General features: G+C 39.5%; 1 protein-coding gene across 1 annotated transcript in view; it reads right to left on the bottom strand.

The window, feature by feature from the left end:
- LOC126212991 (uncharacterized) overlaps positions 1–23,116 on the bottom strand; it is a 238,705-nt gene that overhangs the window by 161,872 nt on the left and 53,717 nt on the right. Inside the window, exon 3 of the mRNA XM_049940533.1 lies at positions 14,855–15,069. Within this exon, the coding sequence (XP_049796490.1) occupies positions 14,855–15,069 (215 nt within the window). The remainder of the gene's footprint in view (positions 1–14,854; positions 15,070–23,116) is intronic.

Below are 23,116 nucleotides of genomic sequence, written 5' to 3' on the forward strand. Positions count from 1 at the left end.
GATGCTTACAGCGCCATCTATTGCTACATTTTGTAACTATTTATTTTTCTTCTGCCATACGTTCTCCCCCTTCTCCGATAATATTATGTTGCAGTTTGACATCATTCTGACCAGTGGTGTTGTTTCTACAGCAGTTTGCAAGTTTAACTTTAATTGTATTTATTTATAATTATAAACAACATCTGTTACAGCACAAGAACCTTACATACCATTAATTTGAGACTTTTATCCATGACGTTTGCCTTTAATAAATGTTATGGTTGAAAAGGTAGTGATCTGCATGTCATCTCAAAGAGACATAAGCTTATATAACTATGTACAAATGTTCTTGGCTTTAGGAAATGTTCACTGCATAATTAATGTAAGAAATTAATTATGACAGGATCATTCTGATATTTTTAAGAATGAAATTATTTTTAAATGAATCAGCTCTATTTCTGTGTTCCTGGGAATCTGCATTATATTTTGTTCAATAACTAAAAATGGGTCTAAAACTTCAAATGACCCTTGCAATATTTAAGTTTTTCAGAATATTTGGTCACATTACTGTTATCCGGACATTCACTTTGTTTTTTCAGGTATGGAAATTAATTCGAATCCTCATTTTATAACCAAGAGATGATTAGTTTTAATATAATTTTAAACCTCTGCCTTCAAGTTTTACATTTAGGCTTTGAGATGGCAACTAAATACAACTAAAAATGCCAAACAAAATTGCTAACTGTCATAGGTGTTTCTTTTTAAGAAATACTGCATCTCACAATGAAGGCCAAGTTCACCTTACTCCAAATCCAACAATGTACAATAACCTCAGAATTCTCATGCTGTGAGTGCCATAGCTCTAGGTTTAGTCCCACATTTCAGAAACGGTGGCGTAACACGCTGTATATTTCAGCCTTTAAGGTTTGTCCACACTGCGACTCTTTGCGTATAGTACAGTAATATTTTGGTACAGCATTTAGCAATGTTGCAGTGCTGTTGGTTTTACCCATCACTGATGGCTCTCCATCAGTACACACACTGATGACTTTTAGTATAATCTACTACTAAATTTTTGTAGTTTACTTTTTCAAATATTTCCGATCCTTGTTTTAGCGTGCAGTGTCTCCAGACTGGCAAGATCTTCGAAGACATTAAAATTAACGCCAATTCCAGGTATAAGTGGTAAACTGGGCAACATTGTGTACATTAGTTGATCTATCCAAAACTAGAAAACAAAGTACAGTAGCTGAGATATATTCCGAGAGCATTTGTTTCGTCTCTTAACTGGCTGCCTTCGTATAGCAGTTTTCTTGCTTTCATTTCAATACCCTTACTACCAATATGGCAAGCAAATGTTTGGAGACCAAGCATAACAGTACCTTCCCCATCAGAAAGAATTTATCTTATTTCACTAATGCTAATGAAGATTGATACGTCACTTATGTCATTGCCAGCTCTACAGAACTTACTTTAGCAAATATAATGTGTCTTTTTCTGGTTCCTTCATTTTTCTAAGTCACATACTCTTTCTGTACATGAGACCCAAGTGCAAGCTTATTTCTTCCTTGTTAGTCTGGTTTTGTGCTCTGTAGCATCTATCAAAGTCATGACTTCTATTATTTGAAAGAGTACATCAACAGATGCAAAAGTCTGTTCCTGAGGGATGTGATATAAACAAAAATAAGGACCACCAAACTTTGAAGTTAAGTCCTCGAAAAATTCTGCGATAAATTAATTTCTGGTGTTCGTTATGCAGTGAACATTTCCTAAAGCTAAGAAAATTTGCACATAGTTCATCTGATAGGTAACTCTCTCTCTCTCTCTCTCTCTCTCTCTCTCTCTCTCTCTCTCTCTCTCTCTCTCTCACCCCCCCCCCCCCCCTGCATCTTAGGGTATGTCTTGCTAAATGTGTTGGAAAATCCCAGTATGTATCAAAAACTGAAGTAACAGGAGTTTGTGAAAGCCAGCTATCTTCAGATCCGGTATTTAATTTACTGTAGCAACTAATATCAAATTGAATTAAAGCTGTTATAATACAATGCAATAAGGAGACAAAAAAGGGCACCTACTGTTAGACTGCTGGGGCTGTCAGTAATTGGATACATAATGACAGTCATCACCATGTGCCGAGTTGTACCTACATGTCCCAATCACAACTAGGGCAGCGATGCTCAGCTTTCAACCGAAAAGCTACATGTTACTAAAGGGGGTCCCACATTATTTCAATTATAAATATTTTCACAAGAAATTACTCTTGATGAGTTCTTCAGAATAGAGACTGCATTTTTTTTTTTTTTGACAAATTGGCAAATAATATTTTTAACATTAAAATCTTCCCACTTACCAGTGTTTGCTTCACAAAATTCTGCACAACTATTCAAATTAAATACAGAGAACTCTATAACTATGGTGTATCAACCAAGAACTCTGAAAGAAGGAGAAAAAGTACATTTCTTGAAAGTCAGGTGCCAACTTCAAGCGACTTACCCAGCTCGTCTGTCAGGAATATTAACTTCAGACCATCAGAGTTCTTAAATTTATTAATCCTATTCGTACAGATTCCAACGTAACAACTATTATTTTTGCATTTTTCACAGATCAAACTGAAATACTCTCACTATAATAGCAAAACTCAAACCAAATTAATCCTGCGCATAGAGATTCCGGCAATTTCCTTTAAGGAAAAATGTTAATAATTATTAATGAAATAGAGGCAACGAATTCAACATGGATTCTTTCATTAATTGATCCACAGCGTTTTGCAGATAACATTTGGAAGATGATCTCCCAGTACGTGAAATAATATTTATATGTGCACCAATTACCGATTAACGTTTTCCGTGCTAGTGTACCTTGTGCAAGAATTTATGTACCTGCATAGCTACTGCAAGCTACTTCCACTGGAACCTGCTTAATGGTCAAATCTTTTGAATCCAATTCGCTGCACAAATTTTTCGTCTTACACTCCTTCGTATGGCCCTAATCCAAATGTTCATCTCACTTGTGAGTCAAAAAAGTGGCTCTTAGTCGACACTGGTCACACTCACCAAGCTGTAGATGTAAATGTGCATAAGGGTGGCTTGTGAACTTGCTAACACAACTATAGTTCTTACGAAATGGATTCACAAATTGCAAATACGTATTGACGTCGGTTGTACATTTTATTAATGACACACACAAATTTGTGCCGAACTGGGGCTCTAACCCAGATTTTCCCCTTATCGCAAATGGTCACCTTGATTGCTTCATCTATCCATGCGTGCCTCCCGAACTGCCCCAAACTTCCAGATGTCATGTTGTCCGTACCCCTACACTTGCACTTTGTGATTCCTGCAGAGGGAGAGACCAATTTTTTTTATTATTATCATTTTAGTCAGTCGAGACATACACACGAATGATTACAAAATGTATGTATCCATACAGTGTCAAAAACTGTATACATCAGTGGTATTTGTGCATCCATTTTGTAATATTTATAACAGCTGTAATTGTCAAAACAGTGTCTGTTTCTTAAGACATGCATGCGTGTCCGAAGGACATTGGAATGTAATATACAGACACTGTACAAATACTGGCATTATGTAAATCAAATATCATTTCTCTAAAGCATAATTCCTGGAATTGTGTGGTATTACAAACCACTCCAGAGTAGTGATATGTGATCCTTTCCTAGAGTTGACTCATTTTTAGCTGCAAGGGGTGATCTGTGATAAGAGGTGAGAGAAGATAAGCTGCTTCGCCAAGATCACTAATAATAACCTTTATTTTCGATAGTGTTATCATCTTCAGGTCTGGAAGGCATTTATATGTGTAACTATATACTAAGTAGTTGTAATAAACAGTTATCAATAATAAGGCTATTATTAGCAAGTTTGGCAAAGAAGTTTATCTTCTTTAATCTAGTATCCCTGTCCATTATTACCGAGGAATGATGTGAATGACAGGCATAAAAATAATTTATTGTAGAGGAGAGTACAGATACTGTGTGGATCTGTTAATTATTTGCATCTGTAGAGAACCATGTCAAGGGACAATGTATGTCTTCGAGATCGGATGGTGATCGCAGTAACACAGAAAGGAAGTGCCTGTACAGAGGTTAATACATCAGTTCCTAGCACTATCGGCCTGCTCTGAAGAACTTTAAAGTCCTTGGAGAACACTTGTTTTTGAAAACAGTTAAATTGTTGATCTGAAAACTGAAATTTGCTTGAGATTATTCAGTCATCCTTGTATAGACATGAATGTAGAGGTTTCATGTTGGACATTATGATTTGACAGAAGTTTGGTGTTATCCATTTGATTTTGTACACATTTGTGTACAATATATGGATTATAAATATGAAAGGTCTTCATATGTTGTGAAAGGGAATTTAAGAGTAGCAGTACTGAATTTCCTTACAGCAATAACCACACAACGAGGAGACAAAATTGGTCACAGCCTTACAAAAGGCCGCTGTTGAGCAACTAAGACATAATGAAAAAACAATATTAAATAAATCACGTCCCACATCCAACAAAATGGAACACTAAAATCACCAGAGTTCTTTCCCATATCTTCCAATGTTTCCACAGTTCATATCTAAACGTCGATATCATTCAAATCAGAGTCTGTGAAATTAACCAGCAAATCACATGCATGTAAACTTTTAGAAAAATTATGCAGTTTCCACTGGTGTCACATTTTTCACAATTTATCTTTGTAAGATTGAGAAAGTTAACTGGATTTCACATTACTGTGGAAACTCCGGGACCTGCTCAAAGACAGTTCTTGTCAGTCATATATGAATGGGACACAATGAATATTAATTCAGATTTTTACTCCACCAATATAATTTACCAGTACCACAAAAAGGACTGATAAGTATGTCCATCTCCAAGTTGTTAGCAGCCATACAAAAAACTGAACCTTTATTCCCTTAATATTGTACAGTCACTGAAGAACAGATTTTAAGTTCAAAGACTACATGAATGAACCAAATTTTATTTTAGGTGTCAGAACTGAAGAGAGAGAAATGTACTGAAGGTATGTTACCCCTGTCCAACCCTGTTTAGTGTAATGGTAATGCTGACTGTGATGAATATAATGGATAAATTACTGCCTACGGGTTGATCATCGTAACACTAAAGGAGTCAATGAAAGTGGAAAGGTGTTGCACTAACTACTGCAGTGTGTTCGTCATTTAAAATCTTGTCATTACAACAAATTCCAGTAAGGTGGCAAACACCAGAAACCAGCAGAACTATCTCTCAGGCATAACCTACGAGGGGCGTTTGAAAAGTCCGAGAGATACACACCAAGTTTCAGCCATATTGGTCTATTTCTTTGTGTATGGCATTCGTGTGAATAAAGGAAGTTGAGCGATTGTCAAACAATGGACAAAAAAGAATTTGTGTGGTGATTAAAAATTACTTTATGAAAGGCAAAACGCCTCAGGATACTAAAGAAAAGCTTGATAAACATTACGGTGACTCTGCATCTTCGATTAGAACAGTTTATAAGTGGAATCAAAATTTTCGGAGTTGCTATATGGGCACAAGTGATGCTGAACTTTCTGGACGCCCTGTGGAGGTTACGACTCCAGAAATCATTTATAAAATCCATGATATGGTGATGGATGACAGAAGAGTTATGCTGCGTGAGATTGCTAGTGCTGTGGGCATCTCATGTGAACGGGTACATAATATTTTGCATAAACATTTGGACACGAGAAAGCAATCCGCAAGATGGGTTCCGAGATGGCTCACGCTTGACCAAATATGGAATCGTGTGAAATGTTGCAAGGATGGTTTGCAGCTGTTCAGGAAGAATCCGCAGGACTTTAAGCATCATTTTGTCACTGTGGATGAAACATGGATACATTTCTATACTCCTGATACCAAACAACAATCTGAACAATGGGTTACCAAGGGAGAATATGTGCCAAAAAAGACGAAGACCATTCCTTCAGCCGGAAAGGTTATAGCAACTGTCTTTTGGGATTTGCAAGGTATAATCCTCATCGACTATCTCGAAAAGAGAAAAACTATTACAGGTGCATATTATTCATTGTTATTGGACCACTTGAAAACCGAGCTGCAAGAAAAACGCCGGCGATTGGATCGCAAAAAGTCCTTTTCCAACACGACAATGCAACAGCACACACCTTAGCAGTTGTGGTCGCAAAATTAATGGGAATAGGATTCCAACTCATTTCACATCCCCCCTATTCTCCAGACTTGGCTCCCTCGGACTACTATTTGTTCCCCAATTTGAAGAAATGGCTGGCGGGACAAAGATTTTATTCAAACGAGGAGGTGATTGCAGCAAATAATAGCTATTTTGCACACTTGGACAATTCCTATTATTCAGAAGGGATCAACAAATTAGAACAGCATTGGACAAAGTGTACAAGTCTAAAAGGAGACTATGTCAAAAAATAAATAAAGGTTTACCCCGAAATATAAGTAGTTTTTATTTTTGCACGGACTTTTCAAATGCCCCTCGTATGTTAGTCAAACTCCATACTGTTCTTACCATCTAAGCAGTCACAGGTCAGAACACACCAAAATGTCTAATTTAGAATGAAGTTTTATGCACTGCACATAAATAATTTTATCTTGATGCAGTAAGTTATTCAATTATAACTCGTGCTTTGTAAAAGTGTATTTCTTTCCAATGTGTGTGATATGTAAGGGTGACATCTGACAGTGCGTGTTACTGTACACACTAACCCGCCCAACCCTACAATATATGTGACAGTCAGTGATCACGAAAACATCCACCATTCAGTGATGCAGACAGTTCTAAGCATTGTACAAAAAGCAAAATAATTGCATGTTCCTTGTCAGCAACATCTGGAGAAACAAGCAATATCAAATACGGAGTTCAAAAACCATGTGGCTGATCTTATAAAACCGAGAAAGGCACCCGGACCTAGCAACATCCCACTGGTGATCTTTCAAATTACCCAAAAAAACCAGACTTTCCTCTCCATTTCTCCTAATGTAAGAAACACAAAAGTGGAAAGGTGTTAGGTACCTGCTGACAAGCTCCGCAATTATCACCATCCTCAAACCTACACATCTGTGGTAATTACCGTGGCATATACTTGCTCTCTCTGTGTGGTAAAATTGTTGCTAGAATTTAAACAATGCAAAGTTCAGTTTGTAATATCGACAATATTATGAAAAACACAGACTGCTACTCAACATAAAACGTCAAGGGACAAAAGTCTGTGCGGCCTGGCAGAGTGTGCAGGGACTAGGTGGTGTGGGAAAGCTGTGGAGGAGGGACGGGGAGGGAATGGGAAATGAAAAAGGAGAGGAGCAGATAGGGGGAAAGATCGGTGGGTGCATTGGCAGAGAGCTGCACACAAAGCGGGTGAGACGATGTGAAATGAGAGAAGGTGATATTGTTGGGTGCAGGGTGAGGGGACTGTATGTCACAATTGGTTGAGAGAGAGATATTTTGGGAACAGAGACTGTGTTGTAAAGATAACTCCCATCTGCACAGTTCAGACAAGCTGGAAGGTGAAAATGGTCCGCCTAAGTCGTAGATATTGCTAATTGCTGTAATCGCACTATTTCACTCCAATTTACGGAGCTTGTTAGCACTTGATGTTAGGTTGGCGCCATTAACATGCATTGTATTGTAGTAATCGCTGCTGCTTGCTGGATCGCTGCTGTGTCTCGATGCTGATGCTGGCTCTAAATCTGGTTGTCTAGGGTAAACACATGAGGTCCCGTGTTTTTCATGTGCTTTTGATGATAAAGAACGAGCGAAACCAACACATGTGTAAACATCAAATATTTATTACTTTAGTGGCCATATTAATTCCACTGTCCACCAAAGACCATAACACAACACAAAGTAGTACTTCCTTTACATGTTCTTTGCATCGTTTTGCCAAACAATAACACAGAAACACACTTCACCAAAGTGACATTCCGACTGCCCCTGACTGCCTCCGACTGCCTTCCGACCCTTCTCGCTGCTTGTATTAATAACATTGTCAAAGAACTACTAAAAAGAGATATAGTTTATAAGTCACATGTACATCTGTTATCATAATTTGTGCAGAAAAGTTATTAATTTGCATCGAGTGACATAATTTAACATGTTATTAAAATGACAGACAGATTTGTTGACTTGACAGAATAATTCTTTGTTACAAAAAGGCTGTTTTTTAGAAGTTTGTCAATTGACTTCTCTAATTTGCATAAATAAGTAAGTAACATGAATTATGAAGAATTACATTGGTTTTCGTCTAAAATAGGATTGATTACATGAATACTGAGTGAAAACGCTCCTAGTGAACAAATAGGTTTCACTGGGTGATTTTTATTTAAGGAGATCCAAAATACCTAAGTTGGCCACTATTTTTCGTACTTCATATTAATTATTTAAGATGAACTTAGTGCTTTTACATGATGACATTTGCTGTATCAGTGATCAAGTGATATTAACTTTTGTGTGGGTCAGTTATTCAGTATAATTTAATGGGTTGACTGTTTATGGAGACATGTTATGCAATCATTGTTAACATACACAATAACTTTTCTATAATCATAAATACTCGTTAAACTGGTTGAATTTGGAAGGGATCACATACTTCATTAAAGTAAAGCCTTTAATATGTTCCGTTACAAAGGGGAGGGGAGGACACAGATGGGCCGGGTTGTGAAGCAGCCATAAAAATTAAGCATGTTGTGTTCAGCTGCATGTTGTGACACATAGTAGTAAAATTTGCTCTTGGCCCCAGTTTGGCAGTGGCCATTCATCCTGGTAGACAGATGGTTGGTAATTGTACCAAATCAATATAAAAAGCTGCGCAATGATTGTAGCAGAGCTGTTGTGTGACACGACTGCCTTCAGAGGTGGCCCAGCTTTTAACAGAGTACGACTGGCCAGTGACAGGACTTTGATTGTGTAAATCATGGAATTCTTTTAGATAAGCTAAATCATTATGGTTTGAGGGGGGCAGTGCACAAATGGTTTAATTCATACTTAACTGGAAGAATGCAGAAAGCTGAAATAAGTGGTTCATGTAATGTTAAAACAACAGCTGATTCCTCAAACTGGGGGGCTATCGAGTACAGGGTCCCACAGGGTTCGGTCTTAGGTCCTTTACTGTTCTTGATATACATTGATGAAGATGCAAAGTTAGTTCTTTTTGCTGATGATACAAGTATAGTAATAACATCCAAAAACCAAGAACTAAGTGATGTAATTGTAAATGATGTTTTTCACAAAATTATTAAGTGGTTCTCAGCAAACAGACTCTTTAAATTTTGATAAAACACAGTATATACAGTTCCGTACAGTAAATGGCACAACTCCAGCAATAAATATAGACTTTGAACAGAAGTCTGTAGCTAAGGTATAATTTTCAAAATTTTTAGGTGTGTCCATTGATGAGAGGTTAAACTGGAAGCAACACATTGATGGTCTGCTGAAACGTCCGAGTTCAGCTACGTCTGCTATTAGGGTTATTGCCAATTTTGGTGATAAGAATCTCAGTAAATTAGCTTACTATGCCTACTTTCATTCACTGCTTTTGTATGGCATCATATTCTGGGGTAATTCATCGTTGAGTAGAAAATTATTCATTGCTCAAAAACGTGTAATCAGAATAATTGCTGGAGCCCACCCACGGTCATCCTGCAGACATCTATTTAAGGATCTAGGGATCCTCACAGTAACATCACAGTATATATATATTCACTTATGAAATTTGTTGTTAATAATCCAACCCAGTTCAAAAGTAATAGCAGTGTGCATAGCTATAACACCAGGAGAAAGGATGACCTTCACTATGCAGGGTTAAATCTGATGCTGCCACAAAAGTCTTTGGTCGCCTACCAAACATCATCAAAAGCTTGACAGATAGCCAACCAACATTGAAAAATAAATTAAAAGAATTTCTAGATGACAACTCATTCTACTCATTGGCTGAATTTTTAGATATAAATTAAGGGAGGGAAAAAAAAACCAACTTAAACATTAGTGTCATGCAATATTTTGTGTAATGTATTATCTTGTACAGACGTCTTATTAACCTGACACGTTCCACATCATTACGAAGTGTCGTATTCATGATCTATGGAACAAGTATTAATCTAATCTAATCTAACAGGAAATGTGTGGTGGGTGGATCGGTCAGGTCTCGTGCCAGGACCTTCCGCAGAAATATGATCCCTGTAACGGGGGATTAGGATTGGCACAGGGACGGACTAGGTTGTTGTGGAGTTTGGATGCCCGACAGAAAACCAGTTTGGGAGGGGCAGAAAGGATCTCGCATACGATGTCCATTTAAGGTTGTGGTGATAAATACAGCCCTGATGAAAGATGTGGTTCAGTTGTTCCAGTCCATGGTGGTACTGGGTGACAAAGGGGATGCTCATTTGCAGCTGATTATTGGGTGTGGTAGGAAGATTGAGGGCGTGTGTAAAAATTTATAGTTTATGTCCATCCAAATGTTGATTGAGTATTGTGTAAGAATTCGAAGTAGATTGTTCGGGAACTTTTTGACAGCTTTGGTGAAAATGTTTCCCGTGCATGTAGTACATAAATACTTCTGTATCATACATATTACAAAATATGTAACCTATGTTCATCCACATGTATATCTGAGTACTGTATAAAAATTGGAAGTAAATCAGTCAATAACTTTCTGAGATTTTTGGTAAAAATATTTAAGGAAGAGATTTTCACTTTGCAGCAGAGCGTGCGCCGATATGAAACTTCCAGGCAGTTTACAACTGTGTACCGGACCAAGATTCGAACTCGGGACTTTGCAGCAGGGCTTCTGTGAAGTTTGGAATGTAGGAGACGAGGTACTGGCGGAAGTAAAGCTGTGAGGGCGGGGCGTGCCTCGTGCTCGGGTAGCTCAGTCGGTAGAGCAGTTTCCCACGGAAGGCGACGGTCCCGAGTTCGAGTCTCGGTCCGGCACACAGTTTTAATCTCCCAGGAAGTTTCGACAATATTTAACACGGCCTTTTCTTTATATAATAGTAGAGATTTTAAATGTATATTTATATACATGGTGGGGCAGATGAAAGTGGCCCAGAGAGCAGAGTTCCAGGGTGCAAAGAAATGCAGCACTAATGAGACTACAGCAGAAAGTGCACACCACTCATCTCTTGTCAGCGAGTGGCTGAAGGCAGATCGAAGCTGGACCGCTGGAGCTGCTGCAGTTCTGGAAGACTGTGAGGGTTGTTGCAATACACCTCGGACCTGAGAGCTCTCTACACCAAGTAACCACACACTGACAGATTAGGTGACCAGGCTGGCCAGCCAGCTAGGGCCACGACCAGAATGACCTCTGTTAACAACAGGCCGTGTAAATGTGCTCCAAAGTTCGACCGGGTCCTATTGGCTGTAACTGCAGGTCTTTTACTCCTCTGTTAACGGTGCTACAAATAGTTTCAAAATGTTGACAACGTAATGCACCGAAGTCGGCACTTGACGAAAGGAGATGGGACCGATAATGCAGCACGCAGGCACTGAACACCAAACCCCGACATCCCGATTGCAATAGTGTTTTGTGAAATTTGTTAGCATTCTCCACTGCCGAGAACCTGTGATTCTGTAAGTTGACGTAACTACTCTTATCTCAGTGAGCAGCCACTCACAAAGCTGGCGGCACTGAGGAGCATCTACTGATTGTAATGCACGAACGACACACACTCAAAAAGAGGGACGCACGTGCAGGTCCAGGTGGAGCATCTGTCCGCACGATCGACACGATACGCGACTCTCTCGAGACGGGCATCGGGTCGATTTGGTAGTATTTTCTTGTGAACTGCAGCCACATTTTCTGGAGTTCGGGCATGCTTTGTAATGCGTTTTGACTCTCTCAGAACAGATAATGTCTGATGCCATTTTCAGACTAAGCACTGCAAGGCACTCTCTGCTGGCACTTAAAAACCGAACGACTGATCGCACCGTTTCCACTACTTTGCTGTCACATAACTTTCCGTAACGAATGCCCGCTGCTAAAGTGTGAGCACCATCGTCCCCTTTGCACTGCTCCACTCACACTGACATAGCCGGCACTACGCTCTGAACCAGCGTAGATCGAGCGGCGGGCACGCACACGGTGAGCGTATCACGGGGTGTGGTTATATGCACACATTTGTGCTCCATCGTATCCACTCGTCTGGCCAACCGTGTAGCATATATATTAAAACAATATGTAGCCTATGTCTGTACAAATATTTATTAGTGTATCATGTAAGGATCTGAAGTAAACTAGTCACAAACTCATCGAGATTTTTGGTGAAAATGTTAAAGAATGACTTGTCTTCATACAGTAGTATAAATTATTTTCTTCTTTTTAGTCGGGTGTGTGTGTAATTTTTCCAATTCTTTTCAAACATTTTGACGAGATTAAAACAGAGACACGTGGTAAAGTGCAGGTTTATTTCAGTTTCTCTTCAACCACTATATTTATTTCTTCTACGTACATCTCACGATAAGACTCATTATAAAAATTTAGAGGGATTCAGCTCAACCAGAGGCTTATCAGCAATGTTCCTTTCTGCAAACCATTCACGACTGCAACAGAGATGGGGGAAATGGTAGTGGTACACGAAGTACTCTCTGCCCCACACCTCACAAGGAAGTGATTTAATATCGCACTGTCATCCAGTTCTGAACAATATTGAAAGTCAGAAGTCTCTAGTACATCTGGAAATCAGTTTTAAATCCACTGCAACATTTACACCAGACACACGAGAAAGCACCTAATACAAATGCCGTAAAATGAAAACTCAAACACTAATGATGGTACGTACAGCGACCCCTGTGTTGGAAGAGGGCCGTTCGGAAAGCAAGTTTCAAAGCTGTCTAGTGGGGGAAGGAGAGTGACGTCAGAACAACTGCGTCACTCTACCATGTACGAGTCTGGCAGTGCAGTGAAAATGTTATTCTACCGTTGCTAGCACCGTAACTGTTTTACAGTACTTACTTCCCAAATAGCCCCCGTGTGATATTTAGGACAAGAAGCAAGAATCTACGAAGCCATGTAGAAGAACACTTCCAGAAAATTATTTCAATTATTTCAAATTTCACATAATTCACGACCAAATACTAGTAGTGTTTTGATTTGTGAATATTAAATAATGGTGACAAAGAAAAACTAATAATACAGAAAATACACAGCACTAGCTATTCTGAATGATTTAGTATCTCTGAATTCCCTCTCTCAAAGAGAGAGAGAGAGAGAGAGAGAGAGAGAGAGAGAGAGAGAGAGAGATCATGAAGGTACTATCTGAAAGAAGCTGCATAAATATTCAGTCAGATCTGGATAAGATTTCAAAGTGGTGCAATGATTGGAGACTTGCTCTAAATGTTCAGAAATTTAAAACCATACACATTACAAAACAAAAAAAAAGCAGTATCCTGTGACTACAATAGCAATGAATCACTAATGGGATCGGCCAACTCTTACAAATACCTGGTTGTAACACTCTGTAGGGATACACACAGGTTCAGTCATGGGTAAAGCAGGTGGTAGACTTTGGTTTATTGGTAAAGTACTGGGGCAGGGTAATCAGTCTACAAAGGAGACTGCTTACAAATCACTTCTGCAACAGATTCTAGAATATTGCTCAAGTGTGTGGGACCTGTATCAAATAGTACTAGCTGGGGATATTTAACGTATACAGAGCAGCGCAAATGGTTACAGGTTTGTTCAATCTGTGGGAGAGTGTCACGGAGATACTGAAGGAACTGAACTGGAGGACTCTTGAAAACAGATGTAAACTATCCCGAGAAAATCTATTAACCAAGTTTCAAGAACCAGCTTTAAATGATTACTCTAGGAATATGCAAAACCCCCTGTATATTGCTCACAGAGAGAGCACGAGGACAGGATTAGAGTAATTACTACACACACACACACACACACACACACACACACACAATCTTTCTTCCCGCTCCCCATATGTGAGTGGAACAGGAAGAAAACCTAATAACTCTGATGTATCCTCTACTGTGCACCTCACGGTGGTTGGCAGAGGAAAGGTGTAATGTACATGCAGGACAACATATATCTTATTAAAATCTCCAAACCATTAATATAAAAACATCTAAGCATTTAAAACAAACAGTTGTAAGCATACAGATTTTTTGTGGAATTAAATAGTATATTTTCCCTTTAAAAGTCGGAAAACTTCGAAATTCTATATCCTCATTTATAAATAAGTAAACAACTTGTTAATTAACGTTATTTTGAAAAATATAGCTTTCAATTAATGTGCAGGTTCATATACATACGATATTATGTGGTAGGGCAAATATTTGATTTGCTTTGCATTATTTGCTTCGGAACACCTCGTGCGGTTTTGAGAAGTTGGGGTAAGCCAGCAGATGCTTCCCGTCACAGTAAGCACTTGTACATCACAGAGCTTCCACCACCACACAGTCTGGTTAATGGGAGCATCAGAATATGTGATATCAAGAGCCGTCAATTGAGAATACACTCAAGAATATAAATATATAAACTCTTGTGAAAAAGATGTTAGCTTGTTTTAGTGTATTGATACCTCTGCTCGGGGAGTACACCTGTACACAGTTATGTAATAACCGTGGTTGCATAATCCAGATGAAAGTTAATTCAAGAGTAAGGAAGAATAATTTGTAATTAATACTTCAAGATTAAAACTGAACTAATAAATTATTTTTTGCCACCCAGAACTCTCTCACATTGAGTATGTATTTCTGGATTATGAACTGTTGTAACCTCTCAAATCACTACTCCATACACAGATGTACAAGAAAAAGACATCTTTAAGCAAGTAACAATACATTATGCAGCAATACAGTGCATTCACAAATGTCACAGAATAACTGTGACATATTACACACATGAAATGAAATGATACTTACAAATTCTGCAAAACAACTTGGCACCGCAGGACTTCCACAGTGAGAGACTTTCTCGTTAGGTCCTTTAGCTACAAGCTGGTGTCTTTCTGCTGTCCAACTTGGGCTAGAATCTGCAACATCTCCATAATTTGTCTTCGATTTGGAAGGACAAGGCCGAGCGTAAGTGTGATCAGACAGATACAAGGCGTGCCCGTGTGCAGTTTCCTTCACGTTGTCTACAATAAGAAAATTAAACATATTAATGAGAGAGTGGTTGGATAAGTGCTCTGACAATTTTTTATTATTATTATTTTTTTTTTTTGTGGGGGGGTGGGGGTGGGAATCACCAAATAAAACTTTGTGATTAATGAACTGGTGCTGTCAACTTGTGGCGATTCAAACCTTGAGGAATGAGTGAAGGACGACATAACTAAACAATATGAAATTATTACTGTACTGAAACAAAAACCAACAAACGGATGGGGCTGTAACTGTAACAGGTGGATATATTAATATTAAGGGCTTCAAAAAATCAAAAACAAGCACATAACAAGAATAAAGATTTTAATTGGAGGACACGGGGATAACTACTGGGTGCAGAATGCACTGTTGCACCAAAACCTTGCCTAGCAGACCTCACAACCCGAGGCCAGGCAAAGCAGTCGGCTGCCTGCGAAATTCCTCTGTCAGGGACAGAATAATGGTGAAGCGGCCTGCTGCAAAACACAAGCCCAGTTGTTTTATATTTTTATTTTCATGGTAAGTGAAGTTCAGAACTCGTACATCAAAGCTTCAAAACAGTTCTATGCAACTCTCAAATACTGTTGAGGAAACTGACATTGAAGTATTCAGAGAGTCATTGAGACCCTAAAGCAGGGCTTCACAACATACGTGCTTGCGGAACAAGCTGTGAGCAGCAAGGCGCGAGCACGGAGCAGCGCGAGCACGCTACCCCCACTACCGGACCAGAGCGGAGAGTGGGGAGAGTCACGTGGGGCACACAACAGCTGTCGCCAGTCAATGTAAATCCGCGGCTACCTTCAGGGATATCACTCACAAATTATTACTGCGGCAAATGAAACAAATAAAGGAGAGTGTACACGTGCCAGATAATTTTATTAGCTTAGTGTATGCCTCTACATTCGTATTAATGTGTGAACTGTTACACAATAAAAGGTGTCACTGAAGTTTGGGATTCTCGGTTATCTTGTACTTTTTGCCCATTACAATTGTGTCTATGTTCTGAGTAATTGTTCTTGTGCATTGTAGGTGCAGCGTGCAGTTTAAATTTCGATCAGACAATGCGTTTCTCAGGTGCGTCTTGTTACATTTCATTGCAGAGAACAGTTGTTCACAAACATACGTGGAACCGAACATTGATTTTATTGTAGCTGCCAGTTTGCGCAAACGAGGAAATCTATCCCGAGGGAAGTGTCTGTAGAATTCCAAAATGTTTTTCTTGTTCTGAAATTTGTCTCTGTATTCTCTGTCACACTGCAGGTCAATAATTTCTTGCTGCAGCTCAGGACGAATCTCTTAAATATTCGCTGAATATGGAGAGAACAGATCAAAATCACTGTCTAGTGCTGTCAGATCTTGAAAGCGCTGATCAACTAAACTATGTGAATGACGTTCACAGTCTTTTTGAACATCTTGCATGGATGGTAATTTAGGAAAATGAGCTAGGTTTCCTGTTTCCAGCTGACTCACCCAAAGTGTCAATTTCATTTTAAAAGCTCGTATTCGATCTACGAAATGAGTAATTAGCAGATCTTTACCTTGTAGTAAAATGTTCAAAGCATTCAGATGGCTAGTTAAATCTGCTAAGAACGCAAGATCACATTCAAACGTGCGCGCGCATTTCCCCTCCCTCCCTACTCCTCCACCTTGCAACTGCTCGCGAGCACGTGCCTGAGCAGACGCGAGTACTCGCGCTCAAAACCGGCCAGTTGTTAAGCCCTGCCCTAAAGGAAGAAGCCTGCTGCAGGGTCCCTCCATGGCTGTTTTCAGCTCGGCAATGATTTTGGGGTTATTGCTGTACACCTCGTCTTTAATATAGCCCCACAAATAGTAGTCGCACGTGTTCAGATCCGGAGAATACGGCGGCCAATCGAGGCCCACGGTAGTAGCCTCTGGGTACCCAGAGCCGGAATGCAGTCCCCGAAGTGCTCCTCCAGGACATCAAACACACTCCTGCTTCGACAATTTCGAGCTCCGCCTTCCCTGAACGACATCTTGTCAAAATCGGGGTCACTCTGGATAATGGGGATGAAATCATCTTCCAAAACCTTCACGTACCACTCAGTAGTCATCATGCCATGAAGGAATATCGGAATGATTATTCTGTGACTGAACATTCCACAACACAGTCACCCATTGAGGGTGAAGAGACTTCTCGATCATGAAATGTGGATTCTCAGTCCCCCAAATGCGCAAGTTTTGCTTGTTGACAAACCCCTCAGAATGAAAGTGGGCTGTGTCACTAAACCAAACCGTACAGCTCGTGCCCCGCAGCCAACCGTGCAATTCGAACGTTGTAACACAAACCGTTCAGAAGTTATGACAATTTTATTTCATATAGTTCAATAACTGTCACCCCTGTATCTTTCTGCTTGTTTTGGTTTCCTTTGTGCTTTCGTGATCATTGTTGCCACAACTGTGCCTCGGTCACTGATACCAGTTCCAATGTGGACATCCACAAAGAGGTGAGGTCTATTTGTTGTCATTAGATCCAATATGTTTCCACCACGAATAGGGTTCCTAACTATTTATTGTAGGTAGTTTTTTCGGAGAAGGCATTTAGTAAAGTTTCACTGGTTATCATGCCCACTACCAACAAAGCAGTGATTTTCCCAATTAATTGTTGGATTATTGAAGCCTCCACCAATGATCACAATATGAGTGGGGAACTTACATACAACTGAACTGAGGGTTATGTCTAAAGTTTTTGATTTCATCAGGAGTTGACTCCGGTGGGCGATAGAAGGTTCCAGTTATTTTATGCCCACACCTGATAGTGACTCTTGCCCAGACAATCTCACATGCAGCTTCAATTTCTATCTTGGCAGATCTGAGTTTCTTATCTACTGTGACAAATACATCACCTGCATTTCCCATTTGCCTATCCTTTTGGTATAAACTTAAATTTTCCCCAAATAAGCTCACTGCTATCCATTTCAGGTTCCAACCAGCTTTCTGTACCTAGTATTATGTGAGCTTCACTGCTTTTAGGAGTGCTTCGAACTCTAGCACTTCGTTGCGAGTGTTTCGGCAACTTACCATTATGATTGTAATACTCTCACCCGTGAGAGGAATTTCTTCCAATCTTGCACTAATACTTCTGGATTTCCTACAGCTATCATTATCTGGATTGGATGGGGAGTTGCCTAAGCTATAAAGCACTGTTGGGCACCCCACACACACTCAACTACAAGTAGCAGCCTCTGATGTGTAGTGCACACCTGACCTATTTAGGGGGACTCTACAGCTCTCAACCCTATGGTGCAAGTCTTGAAAGTCACAGCATAGCTTGTCATAAAACCTTCAAGGTATCTGATTCAGTCCTTCCACTTGAATCGGAACCAAAGGGCCCGGATCAGTACTGGGGACATGCTGCAATTGTGAGCTTCCAGGCATCTCGGAGTGAACCAAAGTGATGTTGTTTGGACACGGAGGAGATACAGAGAGACAGGAACTGACGATGCCATTCACTGCTATGGCCGCCCGAGGGCTACTACTGCAGTGGATGACCACTACCTAAGGATTATGGCTCAGAGGGACCCTGACAGCCAACGCCACCATCTCGAATAATGCTTTTCGTGTAGCCACAGGATGTCGTGTTACGACTCAAACAGTGCGCAATAGGCTGCATAATGAGCAGCGTCACTCCAGATGTCCGTGGGAAGGTCCACGTTCGCAACCACGACACCGTGCAGCGCAGTACAGATGGGCCCAACAACATGCCGAATGGACCACTCAGGATTGGCATCGTGTTCACTTCACGGATGAGTGTCACATATGCCTTCAACCAAACAATCATTGGAGAAATGTTTGGAAGCAACCCAGTCAGGCTGAACGCCTTAGACACACCGTCCAGCGAGTGCAGCAAGGTGGAGATTCCCTGATGTTTTGGGGTGGCATTATGTGGGGCCGACGTACACCGCTGGTCATCACGGAAGGCACCTTAACGGTTGTACGATGCACGAATGCCATCCTCCGACAAACAGTGCAACCGTATCGGCAGCATTTTGGCGAGGCATTCGTCTTTGTGGACGACAATTCGCACTCTCATCGTACACATTTTGCGAATGACTTCCTTCATGATAACGACATCGCTCGACTAGAGTGGCCAGCATGTTCTCCAGACATGAACCCTATCGAACATGCCTGGGATAGATAAAAAAGGGATGTTTATGGACAACGTGGCCCACCAACCACTCTGAGGGATCTACGCCGAATAATCCTTTAAGGAGTGGGACAATCTGGACCGACAGTTCCTTGATGAACTTGTGGATAGTATGCCGCGACAAATACAGGCGTGCATCAGTGCAAGAGGACGTGCTACTGGGTATTAGAGGTACGGGTGTGTACAGCAGGTCTCGCTGTATGGTGGTACAACATGCAATGTGTGGTTTTCATGAGCAATAAAAAGGGTGGAAATGATGTTTATGTTGATCTCTATTCCAATTTTCTGTACAGGTTCCGGAACTCTCAGAGCCAAAGTGATGCAAAACTTTTTTTTTATGTGTTTATTTCTAGAACCATCACTTACAGGAAATTTTTGAAACTATGTTAACAGACTTTTACGAGATGGTTTATGTCATTGTCCGAGAGTCTGCCGGTTAAGTTCCTTCTGTATATTTGTGACATTCTCGCACGAACCAAAAATGTAGTAAATGACAAACTTTTTTTTTCCTTTCATCATTTTGTGGGGAGTGCCAGCATGACAAAGATTCTTAAGGTTTGAAATCATCTGTGAAGTTGGTTGAAAGTTGCTAAGTCGTCTCATTCTGAAATACTGGATGAAGTAACTTCAGGTGTTTGTATACTGTCCATTACACTTCCCCATGATAAACACGGAGTACTAACTGTAATACTCATCTTATTGTGTTAAAATTTTAACATCAGATCATACATCTTAATGAGTAGGTTATGACAGCATTTAAAATCTCGACATTCAGTGAATAATTACACAAAACATTGAAAATTAAAATTTTCTTGCTCCCTACACTGTGACTGGTACCATTTATGAGACAGTGTTGCAGTTATGTAGCTACAACATGCCTGAAACTGTAGCCCCCCCCCCCCCCCCTCTGTATTCCAGATAAGAATTTAGATCAAATTCATCTACATTCAAAAGAACGTTAACATCATAGATATCCAAAACAGAAAGTGTCTAGGAGAAAAGGGAAGCAGGTGTACAAATATGAAGAGCTTAGATGGAAAATCAGTACTAAGCAAGCAAAGGAAAACAAAGCTGAAAGAAAAATATGGAGGGGCTATAGAAGAAATTGAACTTTAAGTAGTCTTATAGATATGAAGAGGAAGTCAATGAAGATGAGGTGGGAGATATGATGCTGTGAGAAGAATTTGACAGAGCACTGAAAGACCTAAATGGAAACAAGGTCCCTGGAGTAGACGAAATTCCCTCGAAATCAACAATATCCCTAGGAGAGGCAGCCATGATAAAACTCTTCCATCTGGTGTGCAATGTGTAAGAGAGGGGAAACAGACTCAGACTTCAAGAACAATTTAATACTTACTACCATTTCCAAAGAAAGCAGGTTCTGACAGGTGTGAAAATTTCTGTACTATCAGTTTAATAAGCCATCGTTACAAAACAATAACACGAATTCTACACAGAAGGCTGGAAAAAAAATGGTAGAAGCCAACCTTGGGGAAGATCAGTTTGGATTTGGGAGAAATGTAGGAACAAGTGAAGCAATACAGACCCTACAACTTCTCTTAAAAGGTAGGTTAAATAAAGGCAAACTTATGTTTATAGCATCTGTAAACTTAGAGAAAGCTTTTGACAATGCTGACTGGAATACTCTCTTTGAAATTCTGAAGGTAGGAGGGTAAAATACATAGAGCAATATGGTATTTACAACACATAAAGAAACCAGATGGCAGTTACAGTCAAGGGAGGTGAAAGGGAAGCAATGGTTGAGAAGGGAGTGAGACAGGGTTGTAACCTATCCCCAATGTTATTCAATCTGTACACTAAACAAGCAGTAAAGGAAAAAAAAATTGGAGTAGGAATTGAAGTCCAGGGAGAAGAAATAAAAACTTTGAGGTTTGCTGATGACATTATAATTCTCTGAGACAGTTAAGAACTTGGAAGAGCAGTTTAACGGAAAGGACAGGGTCTTGAAAGGAGAATATAAGATGAATGTCAGTAAAAGCTAAACAAGGATAAAGGAATGTAGTCAAACTAGATGAAATGAAGCTGAGGGAAATAGATCAATAAATGAGATGCTTACAGTAGTAGATGAGTTATGTTATTTGGCTGTACAAAAATTGATGACAGTCTAAGCAGAAAGGATATACAATGTAGACTGGCGAAAGCAAGAAACGCATTTCTGAAGAAGGGAAATTTGTTAACATCAAATATAGATTTAAATTGTTGGAATTTTTTTATGAAGGTATTTGTCTGCAGTGTAGTCTTCTATGGAAGTGAAATGTAGACAATAAAGAGTTCAGGCAAGAAGAGAATAGAAGCTTTTGAAATAAGGTGCTACACAAAAATGTTGAAAATTAAATGGGTAGATCACATAACAAATGAGGAGCTACTGAACAACTTGACTAAAAGAAGGGACTGGTTAATAAGACATGTCCTGAGACATCCACGAATCACCAATTCAATACTGGAGGTCAGGGAAGTATTGGGGGGGGGGGGGGGGGGGGCATTCTAGAGGGAAACTAAGAGATGAGTACAGTAAACAGATTCAGAAGGACTGCAGTAGTTATGCAGAAATAATGAGGCTTGCACAGGGTAGAGTAGAGTGGGGAGCTGCATCAAACCGGTCTTCATACTGAAGACAATGATGACAACCAAATACCGAAGTTTCTGTTTTATGTATGATGGGAAATTGCTTCTCTCAGACTCTTCCTGTAATAGCTTTACATTAAATCTATTGCAGATTCTGTTTGGGTGTGGCATTTTTACTAGTGAACTACTATGTACAAACTTCTAAGCATGGAAATAATAATAATAATAATAATAATAATAATAATAATAATAATAGTAATATAGAACAGTACAGAAGAAAATATTTTTTGCCATTTATAAGACTAATTTGTTCAGATATAAATTCAAACAGTTACTTTTCACACTTGTCTATTTCATCTTTCAACAATCCTAAAATGTCTGTCACAACCTTTGTGAGCAGGTAGAATCTGACTGGGAAAATTCTTGCATACATTCACAGTTTCATGGATATTATTTAACTCTTGTGGGAAGAAAGCTTTTCCTAATGTCTCAATTTCCAAATTTTTCTCAACAAACGATATATTTAAATTTTTATCTATAAAAGAACGAGTATTCAATGGTGCTGGATTTCTCGTCAGCTTCAGACAAATACAGAAACTCACTCTTCCTTTCAACTGCACTCTACTCACAGGACAATTCCACTTCCTTGTTATGTAATAATAACTCTTCCAAAGAACAAACTGAAAGCATCATCGTAGCCTTTTTGCAATGCTGTTGCTAGACGTTCGTTTTTGAGCCTCAGTTTTTTTCTCTGCTGGTCCTTCACGTCTGCTCTCTTTTCTCAAGAGGTAATGAGGACAGTTTGGAAATATCAGTGGAACTGCACCCAGCTTCAAATATGGTATTTTGAGGGGGCCTCTCCTTTCATCACAAATTTGTGTTTCCCAAATAAAGTGAACATGGCATGCCTGTAACTAAATATGAATAAAAACCGGGAAATGCACAACCAGGTAATGTAAGCACGGTACTTATATTTCATTACAGATTTATCGCAACACTGCGAGACATGCCCATGACAGACTTTTCCTTGTAATGTCAGTATTATCACTAGTCAATTGCTCTACGTACAGGACGTTCACTATTATTTAGGAAAGCCCTGGGGAATGTATACAGAACCTAAAAAGGGGCAATAAAAGTTGAGATATAACTACGTATGGTCAATTTTTCTTAGTTACAGACTGTTTTTTGTTACACATTTGGTTCGTTTCTGCCATTTTCTTTTCAGATTTCTAGTTTGGTTCTACAGCTTTTTTTTTCTTTTCAAGTGTTGTCTTCTAATGGCTAAATGAAAT

Source organism: Schistocerca nitens, chromosome 11 (assembly GCF_023898315.1).
Source record: "Schistocerca nitens isolate TAMUIC-IGC-003100 chromosome 11, iqSchNite1.1, whole genome shotgun sequence".
In the NCBI taxonomy this organism is placed as follows: Eukaryota; Metazoa; Arthropoda; class Insecta; order Orthoptera; family Acrididae; genus Schistocerca; species Schistocerca nitens.